The 26017-nt window shown below is 34.0% G+C and overlaps 1 protein-coding gene across 1 annotated transcript in view; it reads right to left on the bottom strand.

Annotated features, from left to right (window-relative positions):
- LOC140448721 (uncharacterized) overlaps positions 1 to 26017 on the bottom strand; it is a 368374-nt gene that overhangs the window by 104984 nt on the left and 237373 nt on the right. The window contains exon 4 of the mRNA XM_072541834.1: positions 7570 to 7703. Within this exon, the coding sequence (XP_072397935.1) occupies positions 7570 to 7703 (134 nt within the window). The remainder of the gene's footprint in view (positions 1 to 7569; positions 7704 to 26017) is intronic.

The following is a 26017-nucleotide window of genomic DNA, read 5'->3' on the forward strand; positions in this document are numbered from 1 at the left end:
GATTGGTATCCACAATTCCTGCCCAAACATTAACTTTGAAAGTCCTTTGGTGATGAGTCGTTTTTTTGGCGTGAGGATTTTCGTCGGCCCAAATGTGCTCATGATGGTTTGTTATTCCATTTCTACTGAAGGTGGCCTCGTCGGTAAACAAAATATTTCTATTAAAATTAAAATTTTGAGTGTTTTTCATTAACAACCAATGGCAAAATCCAATCCTTTTAGGATAATCTTCAACCAATAGCTATTGAACCGTTGTTAAGTGATAGGATTTAAGCAGCTGATCCTTAAAACTCCTCCAAACTTTTACGTGAGGAACATTTAGTTGAGCAGTTACCCTTCTACTTGTTCCAGTGACTTCTTCAATGATTTCTAAAATGTCTTCATCAGTTGCTTCCATTATTGGACGACCACTATTACCAGCAACTTGCGGTTGGAATGTATTCGTTTCCCGTAAACGATGATCAATGGTCAGAAATAATCGTCTATCGGGTGTATTTCGATTGGGGTATTTTACTGCATAGCGCCTTGCGGCTGCTGCACTATTTCCTTGACATTCACCTACGATATTCCCGATAGTTTATTGAAATCATAATTTAATCTGATCCAAATTACCAAAAGTTAAATGCATATCTGCTATTTCCTGAAATATGTAGGCCATTGTAATATCACAATTTTTAATATTAATCTTATTCACACAATAAATGATAGCTTCAAATTATTGACTATTATTGATGGAACTGTTTGTAATTATTGTATCCGTAGAAACTAATTGTAATTTTATGGCCAACTAGGAAAAAACTAGTTTTTCGAAAAAGTGATAGAAGGTAAAAAAGTCTTAAAAATAATGTGTTAAACTAATGATGCCACAAAATTTATTTGATTTGAACGTACTCAAAAGTTTGGGGGATTTAGGGCTGCACACCCCCCTTAAAATTTTTCTGTGCGCTTAGATTTTTTTGTTTTTTTTTTGTATGAAAAATGCTTTTAATATATATATAAAATAATACAAAAAAAAATATTTTGTAACTTCAAATGGCTGTAACTTTTTTTGTATACACTTTTGTACTAATATAAGTTGAATTTAATCAATTTATTTTTGTCCCCGGAATGCGTGATTTAATTTATTACATACGTTTTTGAAACACCCTGTATAAACTTTTGTTTTTAATTATGTCACATCTAGTATGTGATATATAAACAGTTACCTTTAACGTCAAAACACTAGTAAGTAAGATAAGTAAGTATATATATTACTTACTTACTTACTCCGTAGCGTTACAATCCTTCATGGGATTTAGCCAACTTGAAAACATAGTTCTACTCCTCTCGGTCTTGATCAATCCCCATCCAATACTCCATGCCCGTAGGTTTAAGGTCTATTGCTATATTATTACTCGCCACAAGAGTCAAGGTCGTTCACGTGCTCTCCTTCCAGTTGGGGCTTCTCGTCATACCAGCCATACTTTTCTTTCGTCGGAATGGTTTATGAGGTATCCTGTTTACTGGAGTCCACTGGACTTTATTTCCTTCATTATGTTAGCGTCTAGATATTATTATTCAAGCTCTTTGTTACTTCTTATCCTATATTGTCCCGCTGTTCCATCAAGTACGGGCCCAAAGATCTTCCTTAAGATTTTTCTTTCATTTCATTTCTGTCATGCATTACTACGGGTCGCATGACTGTTTTATATAGGTATATCTTTGTACGAGTATGTCTTGTTATTTGCTTCGACATCTGTTGCCGGCTTGTATCCTATTGCTTATTTCTGGTGATTCGTTAGTATCCTCAGTTATTGTTCTTCCAAGATACTAAAATGTGCTTAAAGTTAAAGTCATCGATGGTGATATTTTCTCCGATTTTACCTCTATTTCGGTTAATGCGGCTCATATGCATATATTTAGTTTTGTTTTCATTAAGTAGGAGACCCATCTTCTTCGCTTTCTTAAAGAACCTGAAGAAAGTCTCATGGAGCTGGACAGTCTCGTCATTTTCTTAAGGTTGAAGTGCTGTGAGGTAATGAGGCGCAATGAAAAGAAATATTGAGAAATTTTAATGCCCTGTGCTCTCACGACGATCAAAATTATTATTTGGCTAACTTAATAAATTACGGTCTTACCTGTTTAGCACAGAAGGCCTCGTCGAAACGAGAATACTGCCAGTTTCCATAATGCAAGTTAAGCCGGAGATACACATACCTGTTACTAGCACAATGGCATACCAGTACCTTGCAAGCACCAGCTACTCTCCAAACTGGCAAGTGTGTACGTTAACTGGCATGCTAGTTCCTGGAATCGCAAAGAATTTGATTTTTTTTTGCTAGCAGCATGCTGCGAGATGCAAGGCGCATGCGTGGGGAGTGTTACTGGCATGTGTGAACACGTACTACCGCTATCGCTACGGGTATGCCAGTAGCTATAGCAAATAATTGTCAGATTTGTTGTGTTGGTGACAAAAATTCATCGGTATATTTTTAAACTTGTTAATTTAAAAAATGTTTCGATGGGGTGATCTGTATCTGTAGAGTAGGGAGGGTGAGTTAAGTTTCACAGCACTTGGGCCACAATTGACTCATTATGGATCCTTCCAGGGAGCTGTCACCCTTAGCTCATTGTCCAACCTGACATTTCTAGGAAGGTGGACAAGTCACCAGGAGACATCTCTCTTACTAACACACTCTCGTATTAACGATAACTCCGGGCATTCACATAGGACATGCTCTACAGTTTCGTCTTTTCGTTCACACTTCCTACATAGAGGTATGTCTGCTAGCTCCAGTGTGTGGAGGTGTTTGTTTAGTTGACAATGACCAGTTAAAAAACCAATTGTCAAACGTAGGTTTTTCCTGGTCATTCCCAAGTACTTCTTTAATGTTGACTCTTCAAGGTTACTTAGTGTTACCTTAGCAAGTTTACATCCTTGCCCTTCGTCCCATCTTTTTGCGGTTTGCGTATGGGAGTGACATTTGACAATTTCCGCGATTGTTGTAGTTGACCAACCAAAAATATCCCCAGGTCCTAAGAGTTTTAGGCCTGCCTCCTTCCTAGATAATTGGTCAGCAATGCCTCGTTGGGGTGATAAACAAACCATCAAATTTATTGCTATATATAGAAAATTGGAGTGTCTTTTAAATTCTAAATCATCTCTATATAAAAATAAAATAGCCCGTGACAATGCTTACACAAAAATTCAAGAGGAAATGGGTGAAGGTATTACTATAAAGGAGATAAAGGCCAAAATAAAAAATTGCTTCAAGATTTTCTCGCCTACCAGTCCAATTTCTCACCCAAATTCTTCTCTTTTTTAAATTCCGCTTTGGATTCATTATTAAATTTCTAACAATATCTGTGGTCATCAGTTATATTTGTTTGTTGAATTAATTCCGAATACTTTCCATGGATCCCCTTTTTCTGTTGAAAACTCAAAAACTGTAATTAAAAAACAAGTACTCTAGTTTCAGATGAAAACTACTCGATTGTTTACTAGCACTGCCATGTGTAAAAATATACCTTACCAGTATGGTAATCTTTCATTCTGCGTTTAAATTTTAAAAAAATACTTATTCGTTTTCTCAGGATTCGAAAAAAATAAATGCATTTAAAAAGCATTGGCCCGAAATATTGCGCCAACACTCTAGTCGGATCTGGACTTAAAAAAATAAAGAAAGAAACAAAAGTAAGTATACGTAACTGTAATACTACTATAACTAGTATATAAAAGCGCCACAATATTATAATATACTATAAAATAAATAAAAATTAACAAATTTTTTAACGTAAAAAGTTGACATAAACTTTTCCAAGTATTTAAAACTCGAATTAATTATTTCCTGTTTATTTATTCTCGACACCATATAATCCTGACCAAAATTCCTTGTAAACGAGAATATGAAGGAATCTCATTTCATTCATTAACACCAACACCATTGCTGTTAATAATGTGAGTGCTTTCGGAGATGTTCTTGTGGTTTTACTTTGAAACTCTAACACGATTTAACACTTCAACGATCAGTTTTAGATTACACAAGAAAACATAATATGATGCTTAACATGGATTTCCGCTGTTAACGTTCTGAAATATTTAATTTAAATTAAAAAATTATGTATTATAGCAATATATATTATAATTGATTAAATAGCAAATAATTAGTAGGTTATAGGAGAAAGAAAGCATGCCCAATGCATGGAGGGACAACGTGGTGGTATTACTATATAAAGATAAAGGGAACATTTAGGACTCTAAGAACCATAGAGAGATAAGTTTAATTTTGCACATAATAAGAATCATCGATAGGAGAACAACAGTTTGAGTTTATGCCAGGAAGAAGAACATTGTCATGCCTTTTTTCTTTGAGACCGTTGATAGAGAAATACCGCGAAATGTAAAGAGAGCCATACTAGTATTTTATAAATCTTGAGAATTCGTATCCTCTAGTTTCTAGACCTATAGAGATGTATGAGTGAGAAATAGGTTTCTAAGAAGTACTTAAGGCTCGTGAAGTATATGCATAAAGTAGCATCAAAGTAACGACTTATGGCGGATTGACCAAAAGTTTTCTAGTGATGGTTAGTTTGCATCAAGGTTCTTCACTGAGTCTGTTTAATCTTTTTATGAATGTACTAAGAAGAAAAGATAAGGGAGGGAGCTCCTTGGTAAATTCTTTTACGGGCAATATCGTATTAGTCGAGAAGAGCAAATAAATGTTGCAGGACAAGTTAAAGGGTTGGAGAAGAGCTATTAAAAAGAAAAGACTTAAGGTTAGAAGGTCGAAAACGGAGTATATGTGGTTGGAAGCAACAAAAATAGTTGTCAACATCAAATTGTTTGGGGAAAAATTAGAACTGATGGGAAAATTTAAATTTCTTGGCTCTTGGAAAGCGAATGCGGAATATTCTGTGATTAAAAAAGCGGTGGATTAAAAAATGGGTAAAGGGCTGAAAGGAAAAAGTGTAATGAGGCCAGCGTTGGTGTACGGTGGTTAGGTGTGATCTATAAAGAGGGTTAAGAAAAAGAAGTTGGAGGAAACTGAAATGAAAATAGAAAGTAGATGTTAAGTCAAGAACAAAGACTGTAATGATTTGGTCACGTGATAGGGAGAAACAAGAATTATGTGGGACGAAAGATAGAGCTTTTAGAAGTTAAGGAAAAGAGAAATAGAGGAAAACCGATTAGAAAATGGAAAGACTGTCTGATAGGGGACTTGAGAGGAAACGTTTAAATGAAGAAGACACAAGGGACAGAAATAAATAGCCTAGAAAAGTGACACCTGAAAATGGAAAAGCTGGGGAAGAAAAACAAGAAGGAGAGTAAAACAACAACTAATACTGTCAGCTCTATTATATAACGTATAGCAAGCATTATTTGAGGAAGACGGCGGAATTTAAGTAAATAGGGAATCAACATACATCATAACATAAGTAAACGTTATGAAAAATAGAAAAATAGCTCTTTTGTAATATATAAAAGAAACAACATTTTGTTGTAAATTTGACATTTTTGAAGTCTGCAGATTTTTTCTATCTAATAAATCAGAGCCCTGATTTTTTTGTACAAAGCTGGATCATCTTATAAAACATTCACTTTTTAAAAGCAATTTATTAAAAACTTCCATTAAAGACAGTTGCTGTTGTCGCACAAAAACAATATAAAGTAGAAGTAATTAAAAACTTTTGTATTTGGATGGAAAGATTTGTTTTGAGAACTCGCCAAAGTTTTGTAATAATTTTCACAATTAGCTAGAATAGAATCCTTCGTAATGAATAGCATAGCTGAAAATCAAATTAGAAATTATAGATATCAGATTAAAAGTCTTCCGAGAAATGCATAATTGTCAGGAAGAATAGCGTTTGTTTTAAGTTTAGCTTTGTGTATTTGCCTTTAACGAAATTAAAGCAGTTTTTTTATTGTACATTTCGTATTTCGTAAAGGAAAACTATTTTTATGTTCCATTATGTAAAACAGACACAACTTCTTTAAGTTTTATCGCTACTAAATTAAGATATATTCATACTACCTGCAGGAACGATCCTAGGGAGTGGGCCACCCGCGTAACAAACCTAATGTTCCTAATATTATATTCATATTTTATTAATTTGTACTTAACGATGGCAATAACTCATTAACCCGTCTTAAAATAAAAATTAAAATGCTAATAAAAATTTAAATAAAATTTAAAAACAAAATTTTATTTTTTGGCCAGTCAAAACACTTTACCCAGATACTAAAAACACAAAAATAAATGCTTTAAATAAAAATAAACATTTTATAATCACAAATACAAAACAACAAGCTATTTTCTTGTGGCATTTTAAATTAATTACTATTTAAATGGGAATAAGCCACAATTAAAGGTTAAAATACGTTTATTGACGTTTCAATTTCCACTTCGGAAATCGTTCTCAAAATACAAACATTAGTAAATTAAACAAATTTTGTTTTTTGTTACTTAGTGAAAAATTCTTCTAATAATTTAATTTTATCTGATTCATCTATATTGACAATTTAGACATACATTATACATTTTAAAGTAGACGACTTTAAAATGATATTGCCAATATTGTTGAGTTGCGTTCCTGGGACGACTTTATTTATAAGATAGTTCATTCGATTACATGAAATCAACTTTAACTTGAGAATATCCGTCAGAAAAGATCATAACAAATAATTTGTCTTTAAACAAACAAATACATGCCATGATGACAGTAAAATTCTCCTGTTAGTGATTCCATAGTAAATGATTCCATAGTAGCAATGGTAAGTATTTGATCGTGCATTTAGTTTACCTTCAATAAACACCAAATTCCGATTTTATATGTTTGTTATTTAAAAAACATAAATGATGTATTCTCTATATGTTACTGACTTACCAATACTGGTATTTTCCTTTTAATAACTTCCTCTTTCAATATGGGTAACCAGATCCTACTACATTCTGCCGAGGAATTCGCGACACAATTGGTCTCATTTAGCATAATTAGAGCCGCTTCTTTGATTTTTCTCTTTTTACCATCCGTTTCTTTTAGGACTATATTTGAATCATTCCATTGAACCCTATGTTCATTATTCTCACACTGTAGAATATAAAAGGCGAGACCATGTGCATCGACGTGCTTATTTGTCCACAAAGTAAGGCACGTGGTGACAGTGCAAAACTCTAACACTAGGTAACTTTTTTATCATTATTTTTTGACTGGGCATATTTAATTTAGATATAATTAAGAAAAAATGTTTTATATTTTGTGTATGAAATAAGACAAAGAGGATTCCATAATATTAAAGCGTTTTCCATGTTATCTACAGCCCTTTATATACCTAAACTTTTATCGTTTTATAAATTTTATTCTTTTTAATTTCAAATGGATTTCTAAATGTAATGCAAATCATTTACAGTTTCCAGTTATCTCGGCAATAAATTTTACTTTGAAAATATCAGGAACTACAAAATAATATATCTTTCCTCTTTCTATTCAAATACTTTCCAACAATAAAGGAAAATGCAAATAGGCGAAAACTTTTCTCTCAACAAACTCAGAAAGCTCGAGAACAAAAGCTATTAAAATGCAAAAACTTACCTTTTCATTGTTAATTAACCAAGTGATATGCGGGGGTGGTCTGGAGGGGGCTGTGGTGCAGTTTGCTTCTAAGACTTCTCCGATTTCGTAGGTATTCTTGTTAAATGTTATCTCCGGATCGGTTTCCTGGGGTTCTGAAAAGCGAAACAAAGTTTAAATTAGAACTTTATGGGAAATCTTAGAGCTTTATAAGAAATACCGGAAAATTATTAAGATGGATAATAAAAAACATTTTTTTTTCATTATAATAGATCTACGATTTAAAAAAAAGTAAAAATAGTTGGATGAGTATTGATTCAATTCGAGTCCCTTACCATTTTTCTTCTTTAGGGAAGACTTTGTGAGAAAACTGAAGCTTTATTATTGTTTGTAAAAGTAGGTCTTTTATAAAGTACACAGACCACTAAACTCAAACTAATGTACCGAAAATACAGTTAAGATTTGATTTTAGTAGTGTGTTTTCACTATTCTCTTTCCGATTTACGATACGATTTTGTCCTATCAGGAATCCCCATAGTGACCTTGCAGAAGCTTTAAACGTGAAACTAAATATTGGTCAAAAAAATGTACTGTCGGAAGATTTTAATGTTTGGATAGAAAAAAAAAGACAAAGTCGGAGTGTGGAGCTGACCATTATATGATAAGATCAAAATGTTACCTACCGTATCGATAGCGACAAATTCACCGAAATGACAATCAACCAGCACATAAAAATCACTAGAAACGAATCCACCCATATACAATATTGGTGCACTGCAAAAGAATTCAACAAAATTTGTATATAAGTCACGACCAATAATTAATAAACCTGATCTACTCTTCAGCCCAAAATACCTACCAAGAGATAATAAATTAAGTCAATGAAGCAGCTTATGAAGCACTAGGTACGATTACGTTAGTGATCATTCTGGGTATGATGACTTGGTTGGCTGCTATAAGGAAAATAGCTGTGTTCAGGTCTTTCTATACCATGCTCTTAGGTTAGCAAGCCAGGATATTTTTCTTCGTTTTGGGGCAATTTTTCCTTCAATTTTACCTTGCAAATTGCATAGATATTGAGCTCATATCTGCCTTGATTTCGTATTATATCTCCCAAGTATTGCAGCTTACGGCCCTTCACGATGTTGATCAAAGTCGCGGTTGTGTTCATCCTCCGCAGTGCTTCTTCATTGGTGACTTTGTGTGTCCATGATATCTTTCGGATCCTTCTGTATAACCATAGCTTAAAAGCTCAAAGTTTTGGTCAAGTTTCCACCTTCAATGTCTGCGTTTTTACTCCGTACAGAAGCCCTGAGTATACCTAACATTTAAGGAGCCTTATTTTTGTTTCTAGGGTGGGGTCATGGCCCTTAAACACGGAGCTTATAGTCAAGAATGCACTTTTCTAATTTGCTGATGCAGTACATAACAGAAAATAAGCATATCTAAAGTGGCTGCAAACAAATAACCCAGATTATAGACGAACATATGCAAGATCAAACAAAGAAGTAAACAATCTAGTAACTAAAGCAAAAAATGTTTCCTGGGAAAGTAAATGCGAAGAGCTCAACAAATATATAGGGTCAACAAGATCAAGAGAAGCATGGTTAAAAACTTCTGACTAAGACAAGACTGCAATTCACAACCACCATTACAACAACGTACGAAGTGAGATGCGATGAAGACGATGAAATATCATCACGAGAAGTCAAAGAACTAATTACTAAAACTCAGCCCACAAATATTTCGGAAATTACTAGGGTATATTTTCAACTTATTCTATAAAGGACACGACTTACCACCGAATTGGACAAAAGCACATATTAACAATATCTACAAAAATGGAGATAGAAAGAATTGTTCAAACTACAGTGGGCTGTCATACATTTACTCTCAAGACTCTCATAGGCAGCATTTTTTCTCTAAAGTAGAAAAGATTTTCTGTGCTGTGGGTAGCAATGAAAAAACACAAAGTAAATAAAAAAATATATAAAAGCTGTAGAACAGCTTTACAAAAGTATGACGGTGAACAATAAAACTGAAAACAAATTAACTAACTAGAGAAATTTCTATTAGTAAATGTCTAAAGCAAAGCTGCTGCATAGCTCTTACACTAGTCAAATATATTTGTATAAAGCTATCTCAATGTGGAGAATAAAATGCTGCAATATGGACATTCCGATCGAAGACGAATTCGAACACGAAGACTTCGAAGGCGAAGTATACCATTTACTTCGCTGATGACCAAGTAATTCTTGCTGAAGACGAGAGTGATATAGACTATAATATGTTTAGAAAACTGAAAGAGGAGTACACCAAGTGGGGTCTTACAGTTAATATACAAAAAACCGAGTATTTATTTACAGTAAAAAAACCAAATCAACTGTAAATTGAAATGGTAACTATAAAATCAACAGAAACATTTAAACACTTGGGAATTCAAATAACATCAAAAGCAGGGAGTAACAAAGAGTAGTTACCGAAGTGAACGAAGTAGTTACCAAACAGTAATTTTGGGGCTTGCCAAGCAAGATCAGCCACTAGACAACTACACGGACTATTCTAGAATAATAAACTAATAAAAGAAGAATTTACAAAACACTAATAGAAAATGTTGGGTTGTACGGCGCCGAACTTTAGGAAATCAATCAATGAAACCAATAAAAATTAAGGCCATGGAAATGGACTATTGGATGAAATTAACCTAAACATAATACATACTATCGAAGCCAAAAGACTAAACTGGTAAGGACACCTGCAGAAAATCCTTAAAAATAGATGGCCAAAAAATATAGAAGAATGGACTCCGTCCACTAGAAGAGAACGAGGTAGACCAAGACGGTCGTAGAGAGAAGATCTCGAAGATACAATGACCGCCAGAGATTTAAAACCTGAAGATTGCTTCGACAGAAAACACTGAAAATTAGGATGCGAGAAATCCCCTATAATATTTCAATCAACGGTAATATCTGCTGCATCATACCAAACAGACTTACTTAATAATATTGTAGTAACTCTCATCATCATCATCATTGGCTTCACAGCCCATGGTGGGTCTTGGTCGGCTCAAAGATAAGTCTTGGTTCTCTCCTATTCTTCGCCTTGGCTTTCCAGTTTCGTACTCTTAACTCCCAACTCCCTGGGTCTGCCTCTGCTTCTTACTCCATCTATTCTTTGGTTATAAATATGTTTTGGCAGCTCCATCTCATGCATTCTCTCTATGCGACCTAACCATCGCAACTGGTTTATTTTGATGGACCTAATAATATCAGGTTTGTCATACAGGCGGCAAAGTTCGATTCGAATAACTCTACCCAGTAACTTTACCTACAATTTTATTTCATTTCTCAATATCAGTATTACAATAACTGACTACGTACTATCAATTACATTGTATAGATCAATTTAACACATTCCTGATTCTTTCTCATTCCTCTACTATTAATTGCATTTCTCCACCTTATAATATCGATAATACTGTCATCATAGATTACAACAAGGCCTTTGATAAAGTGCGGCATGATCACCTAATCAGACTCCTGACAGAAAATAATTTAGATAAACGAGACATATATACTGTATATACTGTCACCAACCCTGTTTAATCTCTATTCCGAAGACTTAATGAATAAAACACTCTCTCAGCAATCCGTAGGTATTAAAATAAATGGTGTTAGATTAAACAATCTGAGATTTGCCGACGACACCGTTCTGATCGCAGAAACACTTGAAGAGCTACAGACATTGGTTAATAAGATAGCAGACTGCAGTCTGCTATCTTAAATCAATACAAAATGTCCAAAATTTATATTTACATAATGAAATTATCGATCGAGTTAGCAAATACAAATATTTAGGCACTTTTATAAATGAAGACAACGATAGCTCAGCAGAAATCAAAATAAGAATAGAAAAAGCCAGATCCATATTCACTAAAATGAAGAGAGTGTTCTGCGGAAGAGATTTGAGTCTTGAAATGAAACTTCGCCTGATGAGATGTTACGTAATTTCTGTGCTGTTCTACGGAATGGAGTCATGGACGTTGAAAAAGATTGATACCAAAAAATTAGAGGCATTTGAACTGTGGATGAATCGCAGAATCCTCAGAATACCATGGACCGAAAGAGTCACAAATGTCGAGATCTTGAGAAGAAAGAATAAAGAAAAGGAAGGCATATTTACTATCAAAAAACGAAAACTGCAATACTTGGGACACATTACAAGAGGCGAAAAATATGAACTGCTTCGAATAATTTTGCAAGGGAAAATAGCAGGAAAAAGGTCCATAGGAAGAAGACGAAACTCCTGGCTAAAGTGTCTACGGGAATGGTATAGCTGTAGCAGCAACGAATTGTTTCGGTCAGCAGTTTCGAAAATACGTATAGCCCTGATGATCGCCAACCTTCGGAACGAAGATGGCACTTGAAGAAGAGAATACTGTCATAATAATTGTTTACTTTAATTTATTCACTAAAAATTGTAAAATATAAGAATTCATACTTTAAAATAAAATGTATTATTATTGAAGCGAATAATAAAAGCAAAAGCAGCATTCGTTAGAATGAGAACCATTTTCAACAGTCGAGACATATCATTAAAAACAAAATGCCGCCTATTGAACTGCTACATATTCACAGTTCTGCTCTACGGAATGGAAGCGTGGACACTGACTGTTGCATCTATGAATCGGCTCGAAGCTTTCGAAATGTGGTGTTATAGGCGCATCTTACGTATATCCTGGGTTGACAGAGTTACTAATGTGGAGGTCCTGCGTAGAATGGGGAAAGAATGTGAAATTCTCATGACCGTCAAAACTAAAAAGTTGGAATATCTAGGACATGTAATGAGAAATCAAGAACGTTACGGCCTTCTCCAGCTGATTCTCCAAGGGAAGGTAAATGGTAAGAGAGGACCGGGTAGAGGACGCATTTTCTGGCTTCAAAAGATTATTGAAGTTATCACACAACTTATTCTGCAAAAATCAGAATGTCACATTTCACATCCAAATGTAGCTGTTTTTTTACAGATCCTCCCTAGTCTATAATACGTGGTGTCCACACGTCCGCACTCGGTCCAATAACTCTTACTGATTAAATAATTTTAGATTATTTATTATAATAATTTATTTAAGTGTATTTAAGTATTTGTTGACCACCATGAGTTAATTTCTTTTAATTATGTAGTTTATCTTCAGAATAAACACGAAATAAAATCAAGTGAAAAGATTAGATTTATAAATTAAATTTAAAAACGGTAAAGTTTCTAATCGAGTCTACAAAAAAGTTTCAATATATCGACTTTTTTATTTTAGTAAACTTAAACATAGATGCAATTTACTTGTTTTTGAAAATAACTTTATTTAAGCCATAAAAATAATCTGAAATTGAAATATACATCACAAAGCATTTTGACAGGCCCGAATTAAACTAGAAATAAATGATGCACGCATTCAATTTAAGTAAAAACTCTTTTGAATTTTCGTCTTAGGAGCTCCTTCATTAAATTTCAGATTTTCCGCTGGAAAATTTACGGTCGACGGGATACAAAATTCCCAATAAAATCATATCTAGCCATCCACCTGTTCAAGGCGTACTTGAAATTCTTTTGTGTGTTAGAGCCCTCTCGGGTCTGCTTGTGGCATTTCTTTGCAACTCACAGAACAGCACTGGCACACATCGAATATTCAAACTATCAAAAATCGTGCTTAGTTTAGAACGAATTAATTTATTCTGTAGAGAAAAATTATGCTTGAAGCCCAAGTTTTTCTCACTTCATTTATATCTATAATGTGTGAAAAAATTGGAAATGGCAATAACTCAAATAAAAATATCTCAAATAGGAAGCAACATAGATATCGATATATATATATATATATATATATATATATATATATATATATATATATATATATATATATATATATATATTATATACTTAATTATAACTTAAATTAATACTACATAAAATCAACAAAAAACAAAAAACAAAAAATCCGAGTGTCCTGTTAATTTTGCACCCCAATGTAGTTTAATTTAATCTGATATTTACCCACTTGTCTGCCTTTTCCAAAATATTATTAAAGAGGTAGAATCCTAATTAACACTAACCAGAGCGTTTGGTTTTCTGCTTGAATGATAACGCACAAGTTTACGTTTTGCATTGTTAATTTTGTCAATTTGACTAACTTAGGTGGAATCCAAAAGTCTATCATTGCATTAAATAAAGCAGTTCTTTTCACACTGTCATAGGCTAGTTGAAGTCGATCAAGAGATGATCATTTTGCCCATGTGTGTGTATTTGGTGTGTATAATTGACTTTTAGGCAGTGAATCCGCATTTGTAATGTCCAACAATATCTTTTGTTCCATTACCCAGCTTTAAAATTCATATAATCATTATCCAAGATGTGTTCAATAATATCTTACCAAAGTTTTTTGAAAAAGTTTTAGGTAAAATTATAAACTCTAACTTACTGGCCTAAAAATTAAATTACTCACAAAAATAGTTAATATTTACACATACGATTAAAAACCAACCAGTTTTTGCTAGTTAAATGACCAGGTAGTCATTATTTAAAACGAAAACTGTAAACACACTTTTTATGAACCTGTGTAGTATCGTAGTATTTACTAGTTTTTATGTAGCTAGTACATTAATTAGGCCAGTATTTTATTTCCAGTTATGAAGGAATATTATTTAAAATATTAAAATTCTAGAATAGAAATAAAATATCTTAATTGTTTTGGCATTTGTACAGTGGGTGGCCAAATTATTAGGGACACTGCATATATTTTTGTATTTTCTACTTAAAATTATTTTTTTGACCAAAAAAATTGGTGTTCATATCTGTATTTTACTTGGTAATTCTTCTGGTATAACTATTAAAATTTTTGATAAGCGGCAACACTGGCAGACTGCTTATCTATAAAATAATAATTATTGTTGCATCTCAGTTGGTCATCGGCTGTCACCGCAGTGAGGTTTAAAAATATTTGCAAATCTTTTTAAATTGTTTTTGGTCGGTTTTCGTGTCAGATATATTTAACAGGTAAGTAATATTTGTTATTTAGTAATTTTTGCTACATTTAATGACACGAGTTTATTTGTTTAAATTCAAAATTATTTTTTTAGCATGGGCAAAATTGCAGACTTGTCTCCAGGGAAAATTAGAGAAATAAAAACATTATTACTGCACTCGAGGCTTTCCCAGAGAGTTATAGCAACTACTGCAGGTGTTTCAAAGTCTGTAGTTAATCGAATAAAAATAAAAATGAATTCAAACGAGGCATTGGAACCGGGCCGTGTTGAAAAATGTGGCAGGAAAAGGATTACTACTCCTCGTACTGATCGTAAAATTAGGGATATTTGTCTCCAAAATCGTAAAAAGAGTGTGACACATCTGACTACGATGATTAATGATGAAGGAATTAATGTTTCCAGAAGGACAGTACGACGACGACTGGCCGAAGAGAATCTGCTAGGTCTCCGGACTATGAAAAAACCACGGCTCACCAAAGCCATGAAGAGAAAGAGACTCCAATGGGCCAAAGAACACCGAAGTATGACTGTTGAAGACTGGAGTCGAGTAAGTATGACTTTTTTTAACGAATGAAGTTTGTGAACAGCGAATATTATCATTTTTACAGGTATGCTTCTCCGACGAATCAACATTTCAGATTTTGGTGGATAAAAGTGCGTTTGTCCGACGACGTCGTGGGGAGCAGTTCCATCCAGATTGCATTGTGGAGAGAGTTAAACATCCGGTGAGTGTCATGGTGTGGTCTGTAATCTCGGCAAAGGGTATGGGACGCTTATACATCGTGGAAGGGACAATGAGACAGGACCAGTATAAGCGAGTACTTGAAACTCGGCTACTGCCCCAGCTCAAAGAATGGTTCCCTGGTGAAAAAAATTACATTTTTTATGCACGATTCTGCACCGTGCCACAAAACCAGGAGTGTACCTTTATATCTGATCAAAGAAAATATTGCAGTTCTGCCCTGGCCGGGAAACTCACCTGACATGAACCCTATAGAGAGCATGTGGGAGTTAACCAAAAGGGAGATCGCCAAAGATGTTATCACCACGAAGCGGCAGTTAATTGAAGCTTTTATTAGAGAATGGCATCATAACCCTAACTTAAAACACAACGCAGGAGTTTGTATTCAGAGCATGCCCCGACGCGTAGAAGCTGTAATTGCAGCAAAGGGTGGCATCACTAAATATTAAAATTAGTCATATTATGTTAAAAAAAATTTTGCGAAAAAAATAAATGGTTTTACTAACAAAACTTAATTGTTTTTGTGACCCTAATTTCTCAATATCTTATACAAAAAATAAATGCAAGCCTTAAAGCCAACAAATTGCAAAAAAAAAATCAGTAAAACTAAAAAATTAAGAAATCTTTTACTGTCCCTAATAATTTGGCCACCCACTGTATATGCCAAATTTTTATATTAAACAAATTTATATACAATAATCCAAAAGAGAAATACAACCACATAAAATCAACAAAATTATTTCAAATTTTTTAGATTATTTTGTGATAAGGAAAGAAGATACACGTGAACATAAGGAGTGCGCATGTTATATGTTTATATTGGCTTCCGTAATATATTTTAATCGATTGTTCATAATTTTGGAGTGTATTTTAGAGATTGCATTTAAAATATTGCTACCGCTGTTCTTATTTTATTTACAAGCTATACATTTCAAAAAAATTGTATCTGTTCTGACAAACGTTTCAGATTCAGTTAATACCATGCTCGTTCAGATGTGCCTTCTTACAAGTATGTTCTAAAAGCATCGTGAATAGCTTTTGAGATACTGTGTCTCCTTGCCGTACTCCTCTTATCGCTGATAACAGAACTTATTTGTTTTTTATTCAGAAAGTCTTACGCTAGCTGTGGCATTTTGTTAGATTTATTTGAATATGTTAGTATAGCTATGGTCCATTCGGCATTTGGTCAATGCTTTTATTATTTTTTACTGGCTTATGGTACAACAGCAGATGGATAAAGAGAATAACCGAATGGAGCCCATAGGAAGGAGGAAAAGAGGACGACCCCGAAAATCCTGGAGGAACGAAGTAGACGACGCCATGAGTAAGAGAGGCCTAAACGATGGAGAATGGAACAACAGAGAGAGATGGAAACGGTTGAGCGAGGGAAGGCAGTGAATACTGTAGAATCCCTAAATATATATATATATATATATATATATATATATATATATATATATATATATATATATATATATGGTATCGAATACTTTGTCGTAGTAAACGAGTTCAGTGCCAATAGTTTTTTGTATTCTGCTGACTTCTCTATTAGGTTTTTTATCACTAGTAAGTGGTAGTTAGTGCTGTATCGCGATCTAACTCCAGCTTGTTTTCTAGGCTGATAAAAGTCTAACTTAGCCTTCAGTCTTTTTTTGATAATGAGAGCAAACGATAAGCTGCAATTTATCACAAAGTAAATTGCATTGTACCTTGTAATTTGCACATTTGTACTTTGTATAAGTATTTTCCGGACTAGGAAGTTTTGCAATAATTTAGCTACTTATCGAATTTTACCGGAAGGTGAATATCCCCGTAATTAAAGTCTGAAGTCTAAAGTTGATTGATCGAAGCTCTAAAAGACATTGGCTTTTAGAGCCAATAATAGAGGCAGAGATGTTCGAATAATTGCAAATTTATATTGGAATTAAACAACATCAGTGTTAGTAGATGGGGTGGAATCACAGGCTCTTAATATTAAAAGAGGAGTACGGCAGAGATGCCTCTTGTCACCCCTGCTTTTCAACGTTTACTCCGAAATAATTTTCAGAATAGTACTTTCTAAACAACAAGAAGGAATACTTGTGAACGGTGAAGTCATCAATAATTTGCGATATACGGACGATACAGTCCTCCTAGCTCCTAGTCAAGAAGATCTGCAAAACCCTACTTGCTAGTGTCATTGAGAGTTGTAGGGAGGCAGGTCTGGATCTGAACATACGGAAAACCAAAATACTCGTAATAAGTAAACAACAGCATATAAAACCGTCTTTATATGTAAATAATACCAAACTTGAGCTAGTTGATAAAATCGTTTACATTGGACAGCAATTAACCTGTAACGCAGAAATTTAGGGCGAAATTAGATCTAGGATAGAGCAGGCTAGAGCGGCTTTAAGAAGGATGTCCAAGGTGTTATGTAACAGAGACCTAAAATTGGCATTAAGGATCCGCCTACTTTGCTGCTCCGTGTTCTCGGTCTTACTTTATGGTGTCGAGTCCTGGACTGTGAATAAAATCGATCTAAATCGCCTTGAGGCTTTAAATATGGTGCTATAGAAGAATTTTAAAAGTTTCCTGGGTGGAGAAGATTCGAATCTCCACAATACTAGAACGTCTCAGCAAGACTACTGAGATCATAAAAAGCATCAAGCAGAGAAAGCTGGAGTATTTGGAGTGTTGATAAAAACATGCTATTTAGGGTGGCAGTGAATAAAATTAAGATAGCTATGATGGTAAGCAACGTTCTAAAAGGACATGGTACGTGAAGAAGAAAAATTAAAGTCTATTATAGATTCTATTACAATTATACACAGGCAAATTATAAAGTTTTGAATACCGTGAGAATTCAAATAAAGGGTTTAGTTTGTGATTGAACATATTGGCCACTATATATAAGAAACGAAACGACCAATAGCTCATATCTAAATAGATAAACTAATAATCATTATACCAATATATAAAATAATCATTATACGCATCTAGATGGGTAAACATCTGCACGGGCGATATCCGAATGAAGTCAGTCAAGACTATGTCGACAATATTTTTTTTTTTTTTTAGCCCTTTTTCTATCCGAATTGTCGAATAAAGGCCACTCCCATTTCTCGCCATTCATCCCTGTTGTGTGCTAGGCGTTTCCACATTGGTCCTGCGACTCTTTTGATATCGTCGCTCCAGCGCATTTGAGGTCTTCCTCTTGGTCTCTTCGCATCGTACGGTCGCCAGTTTCCGACTTCTTTGTTCCATCTACCATCTTCGAGACGTTCGTTGTGTCCAGCCCATTTCCATTTTAATTTAGCTGCTTGTTTCGCGGCGTCCTTTATTTTTGTTTTGTTCCGGATTGCTTCGTTCGTTTGCCGATCTATTAGTGAGATACCAAGCATCTGTCGTTCCATGGCTCGCTGAGTTTTTCGAATCTTGTCCATGTTCTTTTTTGTGAATGTCCAGGTTTGAGCTCCGTAATTGAGAACGGGAAGGATACAAGAATCGAATACTTTGGTTCGAAGGTTTTGGGGTATCTTTTTGTCTTTCAGTATGTATGAGAGTTTTCCAAATGCGGCCCATCCCATTCTTACTCTTCTGCTTATTTCGGTAGTTTGGTTTTCTTTGTTTACCTTGATATTCTGACCCAGATATATGTATTCTTCTACATGTTCCACTTTTGTTCCTTGGATGGTTATCGTCGGTTGATCATCTTTATTCGACATTAGCTTAGTTTTACTCAGATTCATTTTCAGTCCTTTTTTTATGGATTCCGTATGAAGCTCATCGATCATCGTCTTCAGTTCTTTCCAGCTGTCGGCTATTAGTACTACGTCATCTGCATATCTTAGATGGTTTAAATACTTTCCGTTTATCGACAGTCCCTTCGTTTCCCAATTTAGTGACTTAAAGATGTCTTCAAGTGCGGCAGTAAATAGTTTTGGAGATATGGTGTCGACAATATAGCTTCGAACTATTGGTTGACATCAGTAAAGATGTTCCCTGAAACAGAAGGTTCATTACTCGTCATTCAAGATCAGGTTATACCCACCAAAAATTACCTGAAATATATCGTCTAAGACCCTCAGGTCCAAAACGAAAAATGCCGATATGGATGTCAAGCCCAAGAAAATATCCAACATCTTACCGGGGGCTGCTAGGCATTTGCTGCAACTGAATATAAGGAAAGGCATGACTCAGTAGGGAAGATCCTCCATCAAGAGATAGCTTTTAAACTGGGACTGTTACAAACAAACCATCTCCCATATTATCAATACGTTCCTGAGAGTATGCTTGAGAATGACAACTACAAGCTATACTGGGATCGCACTGTGCTCACAGACCAAACTGTAGCACATAATAGACCAGATCTTGTGCTAGTTAATAAACTAACAAGACAAACAACGCTTATCAATGTGGCGATACCTAACAACAATAATCTACATGTTAAGTACAACGAAAAGATCGCCAAGTACAGAGATCTGGAAATTCAAATAAGGAGACAATGGAGAATGTAAAGTACCCAGACGATACCTATTATTCTTTCTACCACTGGAGTTATTTGGAAGAACCTCCTAGAAAACATAAAAAAGCTGGGTCTAAATAAACATCTATATAAGATCATGCAGAAAGCTGTGCTACTTTCGACGTCCAGATGCGTGCGAAAATTTTTGGGAGATACACCGACGTACCAAGTCACCTAGGACTCGATAACATGAAAAGAGTCCCACCAGAGCTCAATCCTTTTGATACCGTAGGTATCTGGGATGAGTAAATTTTTTCCTTAGAGGGAGTGTGAGCCGTATGGCTAAATCTGGATAAAATAATCATAACACTTAATTAATTCACTCAGTTTTTGAATTTTTATCTCACCCGAGCAGTGCTATATATAAATCTAATATTTTAATTCTCTGAGTCTAGGTAATTTAAATCTAATCTCATTATCTTAAGGTGGTCTAAGTGGGACTGCTTCAAAACAATTAGTTAAATGTGGTTGTGATACGGTATGTCTTCGAGGCACTGGATGAGGTTTGATGCAGGGACTTTGATATCCTTGTTTTTAGCTCCCTTTAAATTCCGCAAATATTTTAATACTTTCCACATCATGACGATTAACATAACAATGAGTATTGTCACTAGTCCCATGGTTAAATGAGGAATGCACTGGTGGTTAGCAATGGTTTTTCACGCGTGTTCGGATACATTTTGATTGAGATGCTCTGCATCAAGTATCATGTTTGGAAACTTATCTCCCCGAATATCTATGTTAGTTTTATGTATGTTGATCTCCTTTTTACCTTTTTTTTCTACTCCTACTCCTAATCACAAAAGAGGATATAGGATACGCAACCACAACTTGCAGAAAGCCAACCCACATCAACAGATATTTAAATTATAACTCAAACCACAACTTAAATATCAGAAAGATGATTATCAAATAATTAAACGATAGAGAGCAAAACACCTAGTTTAATGAAAATGCATTTCAGGAAGAAAAACCTGCTAACAAATATTAAAAAAAAATGTTATTTAACCGCTGTTTATAAGCCAGGAATTTCGCAGGATTAAAGAAAGGAAACAAAAAAATACTACAAGAAGCCCAGAAACGTTTACAAGAAGAGATTCAAGGATGACAACAATAGCATATATGTATATGCTAAATTTAATTAAAGAAGTTTGCATCCAAAATTCGCATCCTGATTTAGTATTCTTAAGAAATTTTATAAAAATGGATTTAATCATGTTGAATTAGTTGATTTTTCTCATGTAGGTTTTATAAATCTCGAGTAAATAGTTAAATATTCTAGGAATTTAGATATATTCTAGGATTTATAACCACTAGTAATTAGGACATAGTCATGGACTTTTCTTCTAGTACTGTAAGTATGGTCTATTGATTTTATTATATGTTTATTTTTGTATGTAAACAAAATTATGTTTAATTGATGGATTTGACCGTTACTTAATGAGAATTCATTTTATGTAACAATAAAACACTGAAACATGACTTCTCCATATTTCATGAACCTACCCATACTGACACGACTATACACAATTCATCATCCTATCCCACACAACATAAACTGGCAGCCTATCATAGTATGTTACATAGATTAACAGAAATTCAGATATCAAAATACACTTTAAGACAGAATTAAATATCATTAAGCAAATAGCAGTAAACAATGGATACAACGAATAAACAATTAATAAAATTTTAAATCAAAAATTAAACAAGAAAGCTCTGAAATTAGTATTTCCACCACCAGAGAAAAATCCCAGTACCTTCTGCTCGATTACATATACAGGCAAAATATCAACAAAAATAGCCAAACACATAAAAAAGAAAGGAATAACACCAGCTTTCAGAACAAACAGCAACTTAGGCAAATATATTAAAAAGAATAAATAAAAGGCACTTACACAGTGGTGTATACAAACTTAAATGTGGCGACTGCCCAAAAACTTACATCGGTCAAACTAGTAGAAATTGTAATAAACGAAGAGCAGAACATAAAAGGTCTTTTAATAATAGGAAAACAAATTCTACATACTCACTTCACCTAGATCATAACCATTCTTTTAATGACGAATTTCCAATTCTTCACATTCAACATAAAGGCCTTAAGCTATCTTTGTTAGAATCTATGGAAATTAACAAATTAAAAAACACAGATATAATTCTTAATGACCAACTTGAGACAAACAGTTCCCTCCTCAGCCTATTTCATTAAAGACTATAAAGGATAAAAACATCGTTTGTAGTATTTCGAGTTTTTCAAATGAGAAGCATAATATGTTCCACCCCATGTTAAAATAACATATCTATATCGTTTTAATTTAAAATAAACCATAATTTAACTCTTTCTGATGTTAATTTCATGTTTTTATTTACAAATCAATAATAATATTTATCAATTTTTAATAATTTTGACAGCTGCTGTGACGTATTTAATTGCAATTAAATATTTGAGAACAATCAAGTTTTGATTAGCGTTTGAACAATCAGCCCTTAGAATCAAAGAATAGTTTACTATTTTTAAATCTTTACAGTAACATTCTTAGCATTTTACATACCACATCAATATGTACATCCATAACGATTCCTATCAAAAAAGGCGATCAATCCCTAGACACGCTAAACTCATACAGACCCATCTCTCTCACCTGTACATTATGTAAACTTCTAGAAAAAATGGTTAATATAAGATTACTTTGGTACCTTGAACAAAATAAAATCCTCGACCAATTTCAATAAGGCTTCAGACCAAATCGATGCACCATGGACAATCTTATACTTCTGCAATCAACAATTGCGACTGCGCTATCTAACAAAAATAAAGTCATTGCAATCTCTCTTGAAATCGAAAGCGCTTTTGACTCCATACCGATTTCTGTAATACTAAACAAACTAAACCAGAACAAGTTATCCGGTAATATATATTCGTTTATAAAAAATGTTCCTTTATCCTTTAAAGTAATTACTAATGGCAAAACTTCCTCACAGTACACAACCACAAACGGTGTCCCACAAGAGTCTATCCTAAGCAGCACACTATTTCTCCTTAGTATTAACGATATTAGTTCATTCATAAACGACCCTGTACAATACGGAATATATGCTGACGACATAATGTTATTCTGTCATGGAAAGGTCACATCCAGCACAAATACTTTACTACAAAACACGCTAAATAAAATAAACAACTGGGCCAGCCAATCCCATTCAAATCCAAAGTTATTCATTTTACCAGAAGATAAAACAAGCAATCACCAACCATTACTCTGAATGGAAATTTTCTCCAAGTAGTAGATCAAATAAAGCTTCTTGGCATTATTTTCGATAAAAAACTTTCCTGGAGACCACACATTCGAGAACTTAAGGGTAGCTGCCTTCAAAGAATGAATCTTCTTAAATCACTAGCTCATTATAGTTGGGGAGCCGATGAGGAAACACTACTGAAAATATATCGAGCTCTTATTCGCTCCAAACTTGACTATGGTAGTGTTCTCTACATGTCATCAAGTAACTCACTACTACGTTCACTAAATGTAGTCCAAAATACTTCCCTTCGACTCTGTTTAGGAGCATTCCGATCCAGTCCGGTGGAAAGCATTCATGTAGAATGTTTCGAACCCTCGCTTCATCTAAGACGACAACAACTTCTACTGCTCTATTTCGCTAGAATTTAAGCAAATCCCACAAGAAATCGCATCTGTAATAGACAATTACCAGTTACTAATAATTCTAGAATGGTACCGTCCACTATACAGATGTTAATTCCGTATTTAGATATCAATCTGTTGTCGACCAGCCCTTTCACGGTCCCTCAAACTCCTCCATGGATATGTGAACTTCCAAATTTCAATATCGAATTATCCAAATATAATAAGAATGAAATATCACCTTCCGTTATCAAACAAAGATTCTATGAAATACTACATCAATGCAACTTCGATAAGATCCTTTACTCAGATGCATCTAAGACTGAAGAAGGTGTTGGCTGTGCTGTTACAACGACTACAATCACTGTCAACTTGTTTCGACTTTCCAGCAATTGCAGTATTTATACTGCTGAACTATATGGAATACTACAAGCGGTGAAAACTCCACTCAACGATGATAAAACTATAGTAATCTGTACGGACTCTCTGTCCTCCATGCAGTCCATAAGAAACGTACATTTTATCCACCCAATAGTTCAAGAAATCCAGATTATATGTAATCGCCTTCAAACTAATGGAATTACAGTAACAATATTGTGGGTCCCATCACACGTTGGTATTCCAGGTAACGAAAAAGCCGATCATGCAACAAAACAAGCATGTTCTCTTAACGTAACAACAGACATTCAAACATCATCAGATTTAAAAAGAATAATCAAACATAAAATAATGGACTTTGGAATGATCATTGGAAAAGAAGCAATACCAAGTTAAGCGTTCTACAACCAAACATTTTCTACCATCAGCTCCCACCAATGAAAAGAAAGGACAAATCTATCATTCGAAGATTGAGAATAGGGCACACACGCCTTACACATGGACACCTAATGAATTCCAGTAATCAGATTTTGTGCCAGTACTCCAACAGCAAGACTTTCGTAACACATGTACTTCTTGACTGTCAACACTACCTAGCAGCTAGAAGAAAATACAATCTTGGTAACAACCTAAAAGACATACTTATCTCAAACAGCAGCAATGATGAAAATGTATTAAACTTTTTAAAAAACACAAAGTTATACACTTTAATATAAAAAAAATGTATTATAAAAATTGTATTGTAACTAATTTGTACCCAATGTAAAGTATTAACCATGTAAACATGAATGTAAATTGTACCTGTGTCAATGACCATTAGCTGTCGAGACACATATTTTTCGAAATAAAAAAAAAATATGTACATCCCATTTCAAGTGACAATCAATATAAACGACTAAATATTTTATGTATTTTTTTCCTATTTACTTTAATGTACACGTTATTATAGCTTAGATTTATTTCCAAGAAGTCGAGTAAATTATTTTTGAATATTGAAAATAGTATGAAATAAGCTTTATCAGTATTAACTGTCAGTAAATTCCTATTTTGCCATTCTAGAACCTTTATAGATTCTGTTTCTGCTAAAGTTTTATGTTTCCAAGAATCACTATTAGTGTAAAGTATGAAGGTATTGTCAGCAAAACAAATATTATTTCTATGTATTTTCATTGCTGCTAGGTATATCATTTATATATATTGAAAACAGTAAAGGGCCTAAAACAGTACCTTGAGGCACAACATACTCAATGATTTTTTCAGTACTAACTTTGTTATTAATTTTAACAGTTTGCGATCTATTTTTTTAACAACTTTGAAATAGTAAGTACAATATGCCTCTCATTCTAAGATCATCCAAAACACCTAACAACTGCTGATGAGGAACAGTGTCAATTACCTTGGCTTGATTCAAAAATATCGCTGAAGTAGAAGAGCCATTATCCAGCATCCTATATAAATAATTAGTAGCGGACGTTATAGCATCTGAAGAGGAATATCCATTCTTAAAACCAACTTGGTTTGGAGACAGCAGGTTATACTTTGTAAGATATTGATTTACTCGCCAAACAGTAGGTAAAAATGTAATTTTTATTACAATTATTGTGGCTTTATCCCATATTGCTTAAAATCTGAACAAAACCTATAGTGTTAAATCGTCAAATATCTAAAGTTTACTTTTAATTTTTTTAATCTGGTAGTACGTTAAGTTTACCTGGGCCATTTCACCTCTGTCGTCGGCATCTTCCTCTTGTAGCTACATCTTTTTAGCCTTTGTAGCTTTCTTTGACTGGTTATTAAATTTAGGTTTTATTTCGGTCTTATTGTGTGCTTTTGGCGGGCGTGTAAATCCTTATCGGTTTTGTATGTTGACAGCAGTGCTTTTGATGGATAGGTCTGAGTTTGAGTTCGTCTAAAATTGGGGCTGGCGTGGCGATCACTTTTTTCACAGAATTTATTTACAACGGGAAATGTCAGCCTTTTATTAAATCGTCTGATATTCGAAATATTTTCAAGATTTTCTGGCCGCTTGAATGGAAAATGGAAATTTAATTAAAAAAGGTATTTTGGATAATCTGCGATAAGTGGGGTTTTTGCGTGTATTTAAATCTTTTTCAGGACTCTTTTAACGCCATTCATTTAGCTTCGTTTAGGATAAAAATACCTG

Source organism: Diabrotica undecimpunctata, chromosome 8 (genome assembly GCF_040954645.1).
Source record: "Diabrotica undecimpunctata isolate CICGRU chromosome 8, icDiaUnde3, whole genome shotgun sequence".
Classification (NCBI taxonomy): domain Eukaryota; kingdom Metazoa; phylum Arthropoda; class Insecta; order Coleoptera; family Chrysomelidae; genus Diabrotica; species Diabrotica undecimpunctata.